Below are 18,177 nucleotides of genomic sequence, written 5' to 3' on the forward strand. Positions count from 1 at the left end.
GTAACTAATAATACCTGAAGATGAATTCCAGGGCATAGGCATCAATAACATAGTTGAAGAATATGGATGATGTGTGAACCAAAGATTTTGATGTGTAGATGCAAACCTTCGGCTTAGTTATTCATAGTTTCCACTCTTTTCTTTCTTCATATTTGCCACACTTTTTGCAATGAAAGCTTGCACATCATTCTTGTTTTGAGTACTTTCTTTGGGAACCCATGCCATGTCTCCTTTTCAACTCTTGTGCACTCAAATTTTGCGAATTCTTCTTTTTCCAAATCGATAAAATAAATGAGCGCCTCAGTTGTGATTCTGTTTCAAGTAATGGCATTTTTTACCTTGTGCACTCTCAACTTCTTCTCTCCAGATTTGACACTTGATTGACCCGTCTCATTGCCTTCACCCTTTAGTAGCCAATGTCAATACCTTAATTGATTCTTTATCATTTGAATCAAATCCGAAATGGCACACTTACGACCATCTTGGTGAGCCTAGATTAATGGCAAGATGTTGCCAAATTCAGATGGTTAATGCTTGATGATCCAAGGGGTGACTGTTGCACGAGCAATTGCTATTCGAGAGTGATGTTTATGTTGCATGTTGGCCTTGGAGTTAAGCATGTCTTGGAATGGAAGGGAACCATAGATCTCGACCTTGTTGCGACCTTGTCACCTCAAATTAAGTTAGTGTTGCAGAAAAACTAACATTTCATTGAGAACCCCGAGCTCCTGTGTCGCTCTCTTTGGGTGACCAGAGAACCCTAACCTTACCACCGATAAGGGCTCCCCTCCCCATGCGGTCCTTCTGGCCACCATTGTCTTCGGTCGTTATTGTGGTGGTAGTGGGCCCTCCTTCCAAATGAAGGCAAGAGCTCTGAGTGCTTCTCGTGCACAAGATTCAAGGGATGTGGTGGCATTGTCTCACGTGGAAGTTTGGCTCTGGACATGTGGGCAACAGAACTCCCGCTAAGACTAGCACGAGTGCTCTCAACGAAGGATCCAACCGGTGTGCCAAGGTCCATGCGGGATGGGCATCAACCGATGGCGCGTGGGAAGTGGTTAACCTAGACTCCCAAGTGCTTGTACAATACTCTCTTCGTACCGAAATATAGTGTGTTTTAGATTTTCTAAAATGAAACTTAATTTTATAGAAAGGATTATCAACATCCAACTACCAAATCAATATCATTAGATTCATCATGAAATCTATTTTCACATAGTATATAGTCCCTCCTTTCGGAAATACTTGTCGGAGAAATGGATGTATATAGACGTATACTAGATACATTCATTTTTATCCATTTTTTCGACAATTATTTTCAGACGGAGAGAGTATTTGTTATTGACTTATTGTAGATATAGATAATTTTTTGTGTGTATAAATTTGGCTAAAGTTTGAGAAGTTTGACTTTTGTGAAGACCAATATATACTATGAGACGGGAGGGGCATTTTCACGTATCATGTATTCACATGTACTTCTTGTTACCCTAAAATCCAAAAGAAAAATCAAGCTCACTGGCGAAGGTTTAAACTTTAGTAACAGACAAAAATTTAGACCTTACCAAAATATCGAACTCCGAAAGTTTGAAAAAAAATTCTTTCAGAATTCAATCTATTAAAATTTACTTAGTTGTAGCTGATCGTCACTGAATTTATTATGAAATATATTTTCATATGTTATATGCTTAGTTAAAGTTTGTGATTTGTGACTTTTGTGAAAACCAATGTGCATTGTAATATGAGAACGGAGGAAGTAACATTTTCGCATACCATGTATTCATATGTACTTCTTGTGTTACCCTAAAAATCCAGAAGAAAAATCGAGGTCACTGGATATTTCGAAGGTTTAAATTTTAGTGACAGACAAAAATGTAGACCTTACCAAAATATCCGAATTCCGAAAGTTTGAACAAACCCTTTTGAAAGTCGATCTATTAAATTCACTTAGTTTTAATGGATCTTCGCTGAATTTGAATTTGATTTGATTCTGTCCCGAAATTTCGAGCTTACAGACATTTTGGTACCCACCAAACTTTCAGAGACTTGGTGAAAATTTCGTTTGAACCTTGGCCCCTTCGTGCGAAAGACCAACCCCACACCGGCGCACCGCCTCGTTATTCGAGTCGCCTCGCCTGTCCCTTCTTCCTCCGCCGCCGTGCCAGCTAGCTAGGGTACGGCCACCGGCGCTCCCAGAGGGCAGGGGTGGCGGAGGCGGCTACGCACGCGCATGGCCGGAGGCGACGCGTCATCGGGGGCGGCGCCGGTGCTGGAGACGGCGGGGGAGGCGGAGGTGGACGCGGGCTTCGAGTTCGCCTTCGACAACGAGGCCTTCTCCGACAGGGTCCTGCGGATAGAGGTCGTCGGCGCTGGCCGGAAGCGCCGCCGTGAAGGTGCGTACGTACAGGCACAGTAGTACCATTAGCCATTAGAATATTCGCAGTAGATTCTAGCCATTAGAATATTCGCAGTACATAAACCGTAAAAGCTCCATCGCCGTGAAGGTGCCTGCATCAAAGTGTCGATCGATTATATCGTTATGCGCCTTCCTTTCGCTGTGCAATTTCTCCCTCATGGATGTAAATTTATCTTCTTTCACGCCATTAGGATCTGGATTTGTGGTGGATTTTCTCTTTTCTGCCTTATATTTTTTTAGAAATGGGCAAGGAGGTACAATGTTATCCTAAATACAACCGATTAGGTCTTTAGTTTTGGATCTCGAGTTGTTCAAAGTTCTCCTGGTATGTTTTTTCATGATTATATGAGCAGGTGTCACCCTTGATATATGTAGTGAGGAGGTGTGAAGGGAGGAGCTCCCCAAGTCCCTAGAACACCCCATAATTCTGCTTACTGTTCCAAATTTGAGGTCACCATTAGTCTGTGTTCTGTTTCTGGTTCACCTCTATTTCTGTTTTGTTGTGTTGAAGCATCTAATGTCAAAATTAGCATACTGATAAACACTTTTAATTAGTACGAACACATGTGGACTATAGTATACACTGGCATGTTGGTACTGTAATAGTATGATCCGCTGATGAACTTGGCTGCCTATTAGTAAATACGAGCAACATAATGTTTGCCGGCCATATAACTGTGGCCTAGACAGTGTAGTTCGCCGAGTTTTTTCTAACAGGAACTCGACAAATAATGTTTAAATATTGACTGAGTTCGTGATAGAAAGAACTCGGCAGTATTAATGATTGCCGGGCCCCGTCCAGCCGAATACAGAGCGCCTAGGTCGGCACTCGGTGAAGATTTCACCGAGTTTAATATGGGCTCTGCCGAGTTTCTTTGAAACTCGGCAAAAAGGGCGATTCTAGTAATGTCTCGTCTTTTACCTTTGTTAATTGAGTGCATTCATGGAAAATTCTAATAGAATCCTGGGGGTAACATTCATGATGCTCTAGCATGCTTATTAGGCTTGATGCAACTCAGTGAATATCCTGTTTTCATGATGTTAAAGTTTTCCCGCCTATCTAAAGGGTTGATTCAATGAATCTGACACACAGCGAACATGATATTCCAGACATTTTTAAAAGCAAAATTCTCGTCTAGTAATTATCTTATGTGCCTTCTTCTCCCCTAGTTTTGCATGTTCCTCTAGATTTATCTGACCTGTATTTCGCAGGTGAGGATGGAGAAGGTAATACACCAGTTTTACGAGTCAAGACTGTACATATCAGTTCAGTGATTCTCGCCGCAAAAAGTTCTTTCTTTTTCAAGGTGATTCTGATGATCTTCTGAAATGCATTTGGTCTATAATCAGTTGACTCGTATTTCTTATAAGCTTCGTGCTTCTTAGCTTTTCTCAAATGGCATGAAAGAATCTGGTCAGAGGCAGTCAACAGTTAGAATTGCTGATTCAGGTAACTCAAGTGTACGCTGTACTCTTCCTCGTCTTATTATAACTGATGACTCTAGTTTGCTATTGTGATTGTATTATTTATTATTTATTTATTCAAGAAATGTGATTATTGTAGAGAGGCTTGTTTTGGAGTTTCGTGCCACAACTTTCTACTTTGATAATGAATTGGCTATTCTCATTTCCCCTACAGAATTTGCCTACCAAATGGATTTTCTTGTGCATGACAAGTTTCCTCAATTGATTATTCAAACTCACTGGACTTTCGATGCAGATAGTGGCTGAGATTAAAGCACACCCTTCAGTTGCAAAGGGAATTGTAGTCTTACTTTTATATGTCATCAAGGACTTGATAATTTTAACGTGTACGAGCTTGCTAATTCTCACGGCACAACATGCAAGAGGAGAAATAGACCGAATAGAAAGCTGTCTCCTCTAATTAAGGTTTCTCCTCTATTTAGGGAATCTCCTCTATTTAAGGATTCTTATTCATCTGCATGCATTTTACTACATCTATATTGGTGTACAAAGTTGTATAAAATCGTCTCAAAAAATTATGAATACATACGAGTACAATATGTTCCAGTTTCTGGCCAATAAACATACAGAGGAGAGACCATCCAATTGTGCAAACTAAGCATATACGGAGTAGCTCACCGTTTATATAAAGATAGAGTAGTAGCTCTTTATAGGAAGGATGCTGTGGAGATCCTAACTTCTAGGGATTAATACTTTTCATGCATAAGGGATTTAGCCATGCACATTAAAATTAGGAATTAAACTGTTTACCGAAGTCTAACGAATCAAATCTCTATTTCGCTAGACTGAAGCATACCACTAAAACAATAGCTATCCCTTTCCTTTGAACTCCTTTACTTAACTGTTACTGATTGTGATATATTGGACTGTTCTTATGTCTCCTTGCTTTCATTCCTTACTTGGAACAGAGGAAAATGCCTTTATGGAGCTTTTACGGTTTATGTACAATGGAAGGTTGACACCAACAACTGAGTCCACTCTTCTGGTTGATATCTTGATGGCTGCTGACAAATTTGATGTCGTTTCGTGCATCAAGCTTTGCGGTCAGCGGCTCATAGGCCTGCCTATGACCCTAGAATCCGCAGTGAGGTGCCTAGATCTCCCATGTTCCATTTCAATGGCAGCTGACCTGTCAGAGGCAGCCAAGAAATTCCTTGCTAAAAGATACAAGAAATTCCTGTCAACAAAGTAAGTAACCCCCATCGAATTGAGATACCCCCTTTTTTCCTTTATCAGTGAACATGTGGATATTGTTGTCACAAAATCATTATATCGAGCATTGCATGGTTTTGTTGCATTTCAGATTCCAAGATGAACTGATGAGGATTCCCCTCGCTGGGATTGTGGCCATCTTATCACGGAATCTCCCTGGGGTTGCATCTGAAAAATCCGTCTATGACTTTGTGCTCAGGTGGGCCGACTTGCAGTACCCAAATTCAGAACAAAGACGCGAGATTTTAAGTTCAAGTTTACTTCCAATGGTGCCACTACGGCGTAGCATGACCAATGTGATCCTAATTGATCAGCCGTCTTGTATAATTAACTTCAGTCTAAAGCGTGAGCACTGCTCTGGGAGCTTCCCATCAGGATCGATGCGCTCGCCACCATTCTATTGTGCGGGGCATGGTTTCTTTCTCTCAGCACACCGTAGAATGGAGCCGTCCAACTCTTTTGTCCTCATAATACAGAAGCTAGAAGACAAGGGCCTAGTAAGGGGGACAGTAGATTATGATATTGAGGTAAAAACAACACCGTCGCTGGAGTTCACCACCTTGTGGAGGCGCACCACCACCACCGGTTGTACGCAAGGTTTTGGATGCAGTGTTCCTTGGTCAGAGGTCATTCCTGACGATAGCCCCTTCTTCATTGATGACAAACTCCATATTCGAGTTCATGTGAAGATAACGCCGCAGCCGTAGTGATGCATGCATTAGCCACTAGCATGATGTGCTTCATTCATGATGAGCGAGGAGAAGCCCCTGTTCTTTTAACATATGAACTAGGTGAACAATGCTAGCATTTGCTCTGCTCTCTTTTGGTGACTGGTAATGTTGCAATGTAGCTTCTGAACATCTAGAGTTTGATGCTGAAGGTTTCATTGTGTCACGGATTCTTACCAGACGCAAACTGTCAAGTTTGCGTGTGAGTTTTGATATCCAGCGAAGTCGCTGAACAGTTAATGTGCACTTTGTCGTAAGTTGGCTGGTATACCTTGCTGAATGCTGATGGCCTCTTTGACTCGATGGACTTGTGACCCTTTGAATGCATATTATGTGATCATCTGTTCATGGCTATCTTTCACTATTTTCTAGTTCATACTCTATGGCAGTTGATATGTTGTGCCCCAAGGGCAGAATGCTGCTGTAAATTGCCTAAAAAAATGCTGATGTAAAGTTCAATTTTGTCAGGTCTGTTGCTTGCAATGTGTGCTCCCTGGAAACTAAGCACACGATCTACGTGCACATATCCGGATCCGATACTATATAGAAGTTTTTTTTTTAGTTTTAGATTTTGAGGTGTTGAGTAGTTGAGCTTCTTTGACGTAATTTTTGCAGAACAACAGTAATCAAAGAGCATATGTTGTCTGTATCCCAAATTAAAGTGTAGCAAATCTCCCTGCAAAAAAAAGTGTAGCAAATCTGTAGTCACATATTTATTTGGATGTAGCATCACCTTAAAGATTAGGATGTAGCAAACCCACCCAAACTGCATCATACATTCAAGTTGAGCCATTGGACAACTTAAAGATTAGGAAAAGTTTGTATGTTATAGGTCTGTAGGCTGGGGAGATTCGTACTGCTTAAGGGTAGTTATCTATGGTTCTTTACCGTGTGATGCTTCAGCCTTAGTTTAAAGTAACAAGCTTTTTTTGCAAAAAAGTTTAAAGTAACAATTGATCAATTATTCACATCTTTCACATGGATGATGAAACTTGCTTGATTGCTACGTTGAGTATGCAATCATTATCTCTTTTTGTGAGATTCAAAGGTCCCAAACAAGCAGAAGAACAGATTTATCAAAAGTGCTATTTCTGGAATGTGTACTTGGATATGAATGAGTAAGTGTCATCCTTCATATATTCACTGCTGGAAAACACTTTGGGGTAACATTAGTGATTGGTGCACTTTAGCGCCTGCCAATGGTAAGCACCGGTAATCTAGCAACTTACCAGTGGTGGGCTTAAAATCATGCCATTTGTGGCTTCTGCAATTAAAATACCATGCTCTCAAATGAAAATGGCAAGCTCTTCGAAATAAGAAAAAATGCCAAGCTCTTTATGCTAAAAAATGTCATGCTTCTACAATGAAAAACGCCATGCTCTTTAAAATGAAAATGACATGCTCTTCAAAATAAAAAATGCCATGCTTGTACAAAAAATGTCATGCTCTTACAAAAAAATGCCATGCTCACCATGCTTTTTAAAATGAAAATGCCAAGCTTCTACAAAAAAATACAAAAACCAGGAATTTCGACAAAACTGGCGTGTTCTAGATAACAGAAATTTCAGAAAAATACCAATTCAAATGTTTAAAGTGTGCCATGTCGCTTTACCAAAAGAATTGCCTTCTTTAGAGTATAATCTATGAAATTGTCCCGGAAACATTACTAAACAACAATTGCCAAGGAATTCTCTAAAAAATTCCATGGGGAAATAATATTAACATCAGCATAGTATAAACAAAAATCTCTAAAAAGATGCCATGGAATTGACATGTTATAGCTAACAGAAATTTCAGAAAATGCCTTTGTCATGGCAGATGCTATATCTATTAAATTGCCATGCTCACTGAAAAAATGCCATGGAGAAAACATAAGAACATCACAACAAAGAAAAAAAATGTCAAAATCCATGGTAGAATTATTTTATTAGACCATAGGTAAATACAATATATAGGTGCCATGGCACTTCTGTTGTAGGTGCCATGGAAACTGAAATATTGTATGTGCCATGGTAGTTTGATTTTGTGATTTATCTATAGGTCAAAGCAAAAACGATAGAGAATCCCTATAGGACAGAGTGATAAGTATAGAATTAAAGACACGGCAATTTCCATTAGTGAAACCAACGTGTGTGGCAACTTTGTAATAACAACCCATGGCAAAATCCAAAACCCACGGGGACACATGTTGATTAGCCATGGTATATAGGAGTACATTATAATTGCCATGGTTTCTACAAAAAAAATGTCATGGTTTCTAAAACAAATGCCATGGCTCATGAAAAAATGCCATGGTTCCTACAAACAATAAATTTGCCATGGGGCACATGTTGATTTGCCATCATATATTCTTCTTGTTGTTGTTTCTTCAAAACAGATACCATAAAAGACATGGTTTCTACAAAAAAATGTAATGGTTTCTAAAACAAATGCCATGGTTCCTACAAACAATAAATTTGCCATGGGGCACATGTTGATTTGCCATCATATATTCTTCTTGTTGTTGTTTCTTCAAAACAGATACCGTAAAAGACATACTGTAGAAAACATGTGGGACCCAAGTGTCATTGGTCACACCTTTTTTTCAATTGCATCTTCCTCCTTGTTCCTCGTCAGAAACAACACCGACCATCAAGAATAGCACCAGCCGCCCAACGCCTCTATCTTGGCCGACCCGCGCCTCTGTCCCGGTCTCCCTCGTCCAGGCATCGGCGTCTACTGGACTGCTGGCAGCACGCAGCAGCACAACAACGAGCGCGAGGACACGTGATGAGGGGCGCAAGGGCGTCAAACTCGGCCGCTGCAACCTCCAGCCGGCATCCGTGCATGGTGGAGCAGCCACGGCCACCCGTGAGGTCAATTCAAGCGGGCTCGAGCTCCGAGAGCCTCGGGAATGAGGCGAGGAAGGGCGGTGACGTTGGCTGGCTGGTCAGCGGTGGCGGGGACGGCCAAAATCGTGAGATGGATGCCGCGGTGGCGGAATTTCGCTTCATTTTGGTGAGTTCGACACCCGGTTCGGTGATGGTTGGGTTGAAACTTTTCTCCCACCAACTGTCGCGGTGGAATGAGGGGAGAGACGAAAAAGGCTTCGAAAACTGAACAGATGAGGAACTCGGGGTCCAACATCCCGCTCCCGTGAATATTTTTCCACGCCGGGTTGTTTTCCGTGACCTGCACAGATTTTTTTTGTCTCAAAACCTAAAAACTAGGTTTATTATAGGGATCGGGCATTTTCTTGGGTCTACTAGATGCTCTTAGAGGAACTCTAGCAGATGTTGTAAAAAAGTGGTTAAACCTCTAAATTTTGCAGTACATGTTGAAAAAAACACCCCGAATACTGCATATTATCACCCACATACTCCATATCTGCAGGTTTTAGGCCAATTTTGAGGTGAAACGTAAATGAGTCAACAACGAGCAGGCAGCCTGGAGCTCGGCAGCGACCACCGGAGCGTCGCCGGAGCAGGCGGAGGAGCTCAACAGCGGTCGCCGGAATGTCGCCGGAGTAGGCGGAGGAGCTCGGTAGCGGCTGCCAGAGTAGGCAGACGCCAGAGTGTCCCTGGAGCAGGCGGAGGAGCTCGACAGCGGCCGCCGAAGCGTCGCCATAGTAGGAGGACAACCGGAGCAGCACCAAAGCGTTGTCGGGGCACGGGAGGAGCTCGACAGCAGCCGCCGGAGCATCGCCGAAATAGGCGAACGGCTGAAGCAAGCCAGGCGCGAGAAAGAGGTGAGGGATTCTTTTCTTTTTTGCAATAAAGTTCTATCAGAGCCAATATAGAGAAACTCTAACAGTTCCCTTAAAAATCTTCCCGTAAAAGTGGTTTTTTGGCTTTTCCTGTAAAAGTTAGAGGAAGTTTTTTTGAAAGTAACTTTTGTCAGTTCCCTACTCTTCTCCCCCTAAAAGCATTTTTTATTTTTAATTAAACAAAAAATAGATAATTGCTAAGACATGTCGGTCAGTGGCACCGGCGGGCAGTGTGATGGCCATCGGCAAGACTGTGGCGGCGGCGCAGGCGGCAGTGTGTGGCCACGGGTGCGAGCGGTGGAGCGGCCGAGCGGCGGCGTGCGCGGGAAGTGGCATGGATGCGGCGGCGTGCGCGGGTGAGGCGGCGGCGGGCGCGAGCAGTGACATGGGTGCGGCCGCGTGCGCGGGTGAGGCGGCAACGCGGGGCGGTGGCATGGGTGCGGCCGTGTGCGCGGGTGAGGCAAGGCGGGCGTGAGCGATGGCGTGGGCGTGGCGACGGCGGTATGCGTGGGTGGTGGCATGGGTGCGGCTGTGTGCATGAGTGAGGTGGCAGTGGGTGGCGGCAGGGGTGCTGCGGCATGCACTGGTGGCGTCGCGAGCGTGGCAGTTGATGAAATTTCAGTGCACCAAAAAGTTACATCCCATAAACCTGAAGGAAGAAGAGGCCTCTTTTATGGGTTCCTCTAAAGATGAAGCTAGTATACGGAACTGTTGGAAAGGTTTTTTGTCCCAACTTTTCGTAAACAACGGTTATTTTAGAGATAGGAAAACTATTGAAGTTGCTCTTAGTACCGCAAATCTCGTAAATTGATTTTTACACCAGCATCGGCTAGACTTGCTCTTAAAGCATCTCTCGCAGATCACGTATAAGTCTCGCGAACTACGTTTTTCCGGTCTTTTTACAAGATGGGCCAAAAAATGACTGGATTAGATCCGCTAAAATGAGCCCATGTAACGCCCTCGATGCGGCTATATCTCCCACGTGTCAAAGCACGACTTAGAGGCATAATCGCATTGAAAGCAATGTCGCAAGTGAGGTAATCTTCACACAATCCATGTAATACATAAGGGAAAGAGATACATAGTTGGCTTACAATCGCCACTTCACACAATACATTAATAAAGCATTACATCATCCAGATACATTCAAGGTTCGACTACAAAACCAAAATAAAAGAAGACTACCCCAAATGCTACACCGATCCCCGATCGAACTAACTGGGCTCCACTACTGATCAACTGGCAACAGAACAACATAACGAACACGAACTTCATCGAGCTCCTCCTTGAACTCGGTTGCGTCATCTGCATGGTATTATCGGCACCTGCAAACTGGTTTTGGAAGTATCTGTGAGTCACGGGGACTCAGCAATCTCACACCCTCACGATCAAGACTATTTAAGCTTATAGGAAGGGTAAAGGTATGATGTGGAGCTACAGCAAGCGACTAGCATATATGGTGGCTAACATACGCAAATGAGAGCGAGAAGAGAAGGCAAAAGCACGGTCGAGAAACTATGATCAAGAAGTGATCCTAAAGCAACCTACGTCAAACATAACTCCAACACCGTGTTCACTTCCCGGACTCCGCCGAGAAAAGACCATCATGGCTACACACGTGGTTGATGCATTTTAAATGAGTTAAAGTTTCAGGTTTTCTACAACCGGACATTAACAAATTCCCATCTGCCCATAACCGCGGGCACAACTTTTAAAAGTTCAAATCCCTACAGGGGTGTCCCAACTTAGCCCATCACAAGCTCTCACGATCAATGAAGGATATTCCTTCTCCCAAGACAATTCGATCAGACTCGGCATCCCAGTTACAAGACATCTTCGACAATGGTAAAACAAATCTAGCAAGACCACCCAGATGTGCCGACAAATCCCGATAGGAGCTGCACATATCTCGTTCTCAGGGCACACCGGATAAGCAAGACGTCGGGTAGGCCAGCCCAGAGTTGCCCCTGGTAGCCACCGGACATTGCTCAGTTTGGACCAACACTTAGACAAGCACTGGCCTGGGGGGTTAAAATAAAGATGACCCTTAGGCTGGCCTAACCCAAGGGAAAAAGAGGCTAGGTGGCGAATGGTAAAACCAAGGTTGGGCCTTGCTGGAGGAGTTTTATTCAAGGTGAACTGTCAAGGGGGTTCCCATTATAACCCAACCGTGTAAGGAACGCAAAATCCGGGAGCATAACACCGATATGACAGAAACTAGGGCGGCAATAGTGGAACAAAACACCAGGCATAAGGCCGAGCCTTCCATCCTTTACCAAGTATATAGATGCATTAATATAAATAAGAGATATCGTGATATCCCAACCAAATAACCATGTTCCAAACATGGAACAAGCTCCAATCTTCACCTGCAACTACCAACGCTATAAAAGGGGCTGAGCAAAGCGGTAACATAGCCATGCAATGGTTTGCTAGGACAAGGTGGGTTAGAGGCTTGGCTTAACAATATGAGAGACATGATAAGCAAGTGGTAGGTATCGCAGCATAGGCATAGCAAAAGAGCGAGCATCTAGCAAGCAAAGATAGAAGTGATTTCGAGGGTATGGTCATCTTGCCTGCAAAGTTCTCCGAGAAGAACGAAAGCTTGAACCTCGTAAACGTACTCAACGGGCTCCTCGAACACGAACTCGTCTCCCGGCTCTACCCAAGCAAGAACAACAATCAAAGGGAGACACAATCAACCACGTGCAATGCTCAAGAACATGATGCAAAACATGGAATGATATGCGGGATGCGGTATGTGATGCATATGCATGATTTGGAAAGGAATGATTGAACCTGGCCTCAACTTGGAAAACCAAGAGTGCCACTGGAAAGGTGAGTTGATTTCGGTCGAAATCGATATAAAGATCACCGGAATCGGATGCACGGTTTGGAAATGGCAAGCAAAACAAAAATGACACCGATCTGTGATAAACAGCAAGTAGCCTTCTAAATGCATCAAGATAAATAAGTTACCGCACTCAAACATAGCAACAAAATACATGATAGGGATTCACTCAAGATGCTTGACAAAATATGAACACTGAGCTATGGCTAATTCACTCAATAACAGGTTCAAACAAGTATGGCAAAAGTGCAAAAGATAACAGGTTTTAGACTTAGTGAAATTAACACCATGTCAGGAATTTAACATCAGGAAGCAATATTTAGAGCACGATAACTACATGCCACAGGAACATATTATGGAAAAGTAAGGCATGGCATGAAGCTACTCAAAGCATACAACAAAAGTCTCTTAGTGACCATGAGCCAAAAGGGATCAGAAAATACAATTGCAAGCATGCACTACTAGGAAAATGGCTATAGATGAAATAGACACTAATGGCGCACCAGAGAAGTAGTGTGTCACTACTATATACTAATGGCGCACCATCTGGTGATGCGCCATTAGTGTGGAAGACACTAATGGCGCACCAGGCAGAAGGTGCGCCACTAGTAACAATTTTTTTTTCATTTTTCCAAACATACTAATGGCGCATCCGGGCGAAGTGTGTCATTAGTAGTTATAACTAGTAATGGTGCACCAGCCACAGAGTGCGCCACTAATGTATTTTTTTCTTTTTTTTGCAAAACTACTAATGGTGCACCATGGCATAGTGCGCTATTACTAGTTTAAACTAGTAATGGCGCACCATGCCACGGTGCGCCATTAGTATATATAGTTGGGTTATTAATGGCGCATGGCCAGATGGTGCGCCATTAGTAACCTGAGACCAGGTAGATATTTTGGACAGCCACACCTACACACTCACTTTCCCCACTTCATTCCCTCCACCTTCTTCTCCAAGCTTGTCGGCTGCCTCCTCCTCCTCACCTCATTTGCACCATAGATTCATCAAAATTAAGTGGTGAAATTATCTTTTTTGATAGGTAAGTAAGGGGAAAGCTATCTTCATATTGTAGATCTACTTTTTTTCTTCCTAGCTCGCTCCAACAATGTGCACATGCACTTTTTTGGCCTAGCTAGATCTATGTATGTTTGTGGTGTTGCATATATGTTTATGTTTGCAAGTACCGGTATTTGAAATGCGATAATTGCCAATATTTTGCCGGAATGTTGATTCATTTCTGTTTCGGCGAGAATTTTGGCACTATGCATTCTTTTTGGTCCTATTTTTAGGGAAAGTCATGCCAAATTTTTTCTTGGTTCTAAAATATCGTTTTTCTCTACCCCGCGGGCGACCATGGTCCGCACGATGACCGAAGGCATCGTGAATAGGTTTTTGAGCTCCGCGAAGGCCGATATGCTTCAAAAGAACGAGATGGAGATAAGATGTCCGTGTCGAAGATGCAAGCTGAAGAGCCTTATTGCGTACCCGGATTACGGGTAGGTGCGGGACCACCTGCTCTTGCGTGGTTTCATGGATGGCTATCAGTGGCAAGGTGATGAAGATGACTACGAAATCGTCCATGGGGGCCGGGCAAGAAATGAGGAAGGACAGTAAGACAACCAGCGCGGCTCGGGCGGGCGAGAAGACAAAGAATCTCCAGGACATGATCACGACAGTGATGCTGTACACAGTCATCATGTAGAAGATGCCGGAGCAGACGAAGGGCATGATCATGAAGATGAAGATGCCGGCGGAGCAGACGACGATGGACCATCGATGGGCTGGGTGCAGGACCCTGCTTCTCAAGCAGACGGATAACGCAAGAGCTGCCGCCCGAGAGAAAGCCAAGCTGGATCAACTGGAGATAGACGCGGTTACTCCATTGTATGAAGGATGCAGGCCCGAGGATACCCGCCTGAAAGTAACGCTCATGGCTTTGGAGATGAAGGTAAAACACAAAATGACCGACGCATGCTTCGGCGAGAACATGTCATTCTGGCACGAACGTCTTCCCAAGGGGAACAAGTGCCCGACCAGTTTCGAGGAGGCGAAGAAAATCGTGTGTCCTCTGGATTTACCGCACGTGAAATACCATGTGTGCATGAACAATTGCATCATTTATCGGGACGATCACGCGGAGTCTACCATATGTCCGGTGTGCGGCGTCACTCGATACAAGAAGAGGAAGAAAGCTCCTCAAAAAGTGGTGTGGTACTTTCCAATCACTCCTCGTCTGCAGCGCTATTTCGCGGATCCTAAGGTAGCAAAGCTCCTACGTTGGCACGCGGATAGGGAGGAGAAGAAGCGAGAAGATGACGCAAATGATCCAGAGATAAATAAAAAGGACAAGATGCTGAGTCACCCAAAGGATACGAGCCAGTGGCAAGCGTTGAACTTCGAACACCCAGAATTTGGGAAGGATCCAAGGAATATCGTGCTAGGCGCAAGCACCGATGTAGTCAATCCGTTTGGCAGCCAGAGAAGCACACATAGCACCTGGCCTGTGTTTGTGTGGATGTACAACCTTCCCCCTGGTTATGCATGAAGAGGAAGTACATTCACATGAGTATCCTAATTGAAGGACCGAAACAACTAGGGAACGACATCAATCTGTATCTGGGGCTGCTGAAAGAGGAGCTAGACACGTTGTGGAAAACGCCAGCCAATACGTGGGATGCCGCAGAGAAAGAATATTTCCCTATGAGAGCCGCACTGCTCACGACGGTGCACGACTATCTCGGTTACGGATATCTCGCGGGGCAGGTGGTCCACGGATTTTCTGGATGCGTCAGGTGCATGGATGACACAACGTATCGCCAACTAGATAGAGATCCCGGGTCTTCAAAAACCGTGTTCATGGGACATCAAAGGTGGCTTTGCGACGATGACCCATGGAGGAAACGCAAGGATCTGTTCGATGGTGAAACCAAACCCCGAAAACGCCCGCGTGCGAGGAGCGGCGAGGAAATAGACCAGCTGTTGAAAAATTAGAAAGATTGCCCACTGCCGGGAAAGAAGCAAAAGGCGCCAGAGCCAGAAAAGAAGCGAAAGGCGCCAGAGCCGCTGCTGAAGGTATGGAAAACGAGGTCTGTTTTCTAGGACTTGCCGTACTGGAAGATCCACCGTGTGCCTCACAGCCTTGATGTCATGCATATCACGAAGAACATGTGCGAGAGTCTGCTTGGTACCCTGCTCAACATGCCAGAGAGGACCAAAGATGGGCCGAAAGCAAGGGCAGACTTGAAATCAATGGGCATCAGGGAGGAGCTTCACACTGATGATGATGATGATGATGAGGCGAAGCAGGACATGGAAAGTCGTCGCAAAGGCAAAAAGGCCAAGAAGACCGGAAATGACTACCCTCCCGCGTGCTTCACTCTAAGCCAGGAGGAGATCGAGCAGTTTTTCACCTGCCTCATAGGAGTAAAACTTCCTTACGGTTACGCGGGGAAGATAAGCAGATACCTAGACCCAGCGAAGCAGAAGTTCGGCGGGATGAAGTCTCAGGACTGTCACGTGCTGATGACGCAGATACTTCCAGTTGCAATCCGTGGGATCATGGACGCGCACGTCCGTGAAACGCTATTTGTCCTATGCAACTTTTTCGACGTCATCTCTCGGAAGTCGGTTGGCATGAGGCAACTCAGAAGGCTACAGGAAGAGATCATGGTGATACTATGCGAGCTTGAGATGTACTTCCCGCTCGCATTCTTCGATGTTATGGTGCATCTGCTGGTCCATATAGTGGAGGATATCATCCAACTCGGGCCGACGTTCCTGCACAGCATGATGCCGTTCAAAAGGATGAATGGTATCATCAAAGGATACGTTCGCAACATGTCACGTCCAGAGGGAAGCATAGCCAGGGGCTTTCTGACCGAAGAGTGCATCTCCTACTGCACGAATTATCTAGGCATCGAGGACCCCATTGGTCTTCCCGTCAACAGGAACCTCGGCAGGCTCGCTGGATGGGGTCACCGTGAGGGTCGCCGCGAAATGCATGTCGACTTCGAGGGTCGACTCGCCGACTTTGAAAGAGCAAACCTAGTCGCGCTACAAAACATAGACGTGGTCGATCCTTGGGTGGTAGAGCACAAAACCTTTATTGAGAAGACGTACAATGACTGAGGCCAACAGAAGACGGACGGAGATATAATCAAAGAGCACAACTCATGTTTCACGCGTTGGTTCAAGCAGAAGCTTCTGCCGTACCCTTTACATGAGGATTCTTCCGCGAAAGAACAAACTCATATTCACCTTGTCACAGGGCGTCGAGCACAACCTGATGACCTATGAGGCATACGATATCAACGGCTACACATTCTACACCGAGGACAAGGACATGAAGAGCGATGGTTATCAGAACTCTGGGGTAACGATGGAATCCTACACCGGTAACGACAAGGACAGATACTACGGAAGGATCGAGGAGATCTGGGAGTTGAGCTACGCTGGAGAGAAGGTCCCGATGTTCCGTGTCAGATGGGCCAAGAGCATCCTAAAAGAAGACCGGTATTTCACCACCATGGTTATACCCGAAGCCAAATCCAAGACCGCGGGCGCAAATGTCACCGCAAAAAATGAGCCATGGGTACTGGCTTCCCAAGTGGACCCATGCTTCTTCATTACCGACTCATCAAAGCCCAGTCGTGTTGTCGTGAGGAGAGGCAAAGGTAAGATCATCGGAATGGATGGAGTAGCCAATGAGCAAGACTTCGACAAGTACGACGACCCGAAGATCGAACATGATGACGACGATGAAGTAGCAGCATACACCACAAGAAGAAGCAGGACCACCCTACCTAAAGGACGTCCGTTCCATAGAAGAACTCCATTTGCGAAAAACAAGGGTAAGAAGATTGTGAACAGATAGCTAGCTAGCTAAGATCGATTGTATTTAAATCATAGTCTTCATTTCTCAATTGTATTACATGGGCACTTTTTGAATTCATGAATATTTTTTCAAATTTGATGAATATTTTTAAATCTCGATTGCTATCCCCCTCCATCTGCACCGCACCCTCCCCCGCTCCACCACCACTGCCGACCCACCGCATATATGTTACTCCCAAAAGCATATAAAGTTTGTCAAATTTGGAGCTATGGATATTTAGTTATGATTTAAACAAGTTTGAACATATTTAAACACAAATAAATATCAAACAGCATTTTAAATGTTGTTAACATGGCACCAAACTGCATATTATTTTTCTACATGAAATTCTGAGCATCTAGCATATGTGACATGTTATATTTGGATGCATGCATAAAAAGATATGTGCAAAGAAAAAATGCATAAAAACAAAAATTGGGGAGCCTGGGAATCGAACCCAGGACCTCCCAGTGTGTGTGCTGCGTGCTGACCAGTCGGGCTAGTGTGTGTTCTGTTTCGGATACGGTTAGGTGGAATATAACCTGAGTGCTCGAACTGTAATAAAAAAATTACTAATGGCGCACCGCGGGGAGGTGCGCCATTGCTGTCGTCGTACTTATGGCGCACTAGGGGAGGTGCGCCATTGCTAACCCTCCCCCCACTCCACCTATTCCCCTCTAGCCTCTCTCCCTCCCTCGCCAGATCCCCCACACTCGACCTAACCTCGCCGCAGCCGCCCACGCGCCCCCGCCGCCTCCCTCTCCCCTTCGTCGCCTCCCCCCCGAGCCCCGCCACCCCCCGAGCGCCGCCTCCCTCGCCTCGGAGCCGCCCCACGTCCACCAGGAGAGGAGGCACACGACCTCCCC

At 44.8% G+C, this 18,177-nt stretch overlaps 1 protein-coding gene across 1 annotated transcript; it reads left to right on the forward strand.

Moving 5' to 3' along the window:
* The first annotated feature begins 2,105 nt into the window (after positions 1-2,105).
* Positions 2,106-6,141, forward strand: LOC119302890 (BTB/POZ domain-containing protein POB1-like). Its single transcript, XM_037579938.1, has 5 exons — positions 2,106-2,390; positions 3,626-3,720; positions 3,800-3,863; positions 4,807-5,086; positions 5,202-6,141. Exons 1-5 carry the CDS (start codon positions 2,228-2,230, stop codon positions 5,815-5,817), a joined length of 1,218 nt encoding a protein of 405 aa, XP_037435835.1. The 5' UTR covers positions 2,106-2,227; the 3' UTR covers positions 5,818-6,141.
* Positions 6,142-18,177: the final 12,036 nt, after the last annotated feature.

Source organism: Triticum dicoccoides, chromosome 5A (genome assembly GCF_002162155.2).
Source record: "Triticum dicoccoides isolate Atlit2015 ecotype Zavitan chromosome 5A, WEW_v2.0, whole genome shotgun sequence".
Taxonomy (NCBI): Eukaryota; Viridiplantae; Streptophyta; class Magnoliopsida; order Poales; family Poaceae; genus Triticum; species Triticum dicoccoides.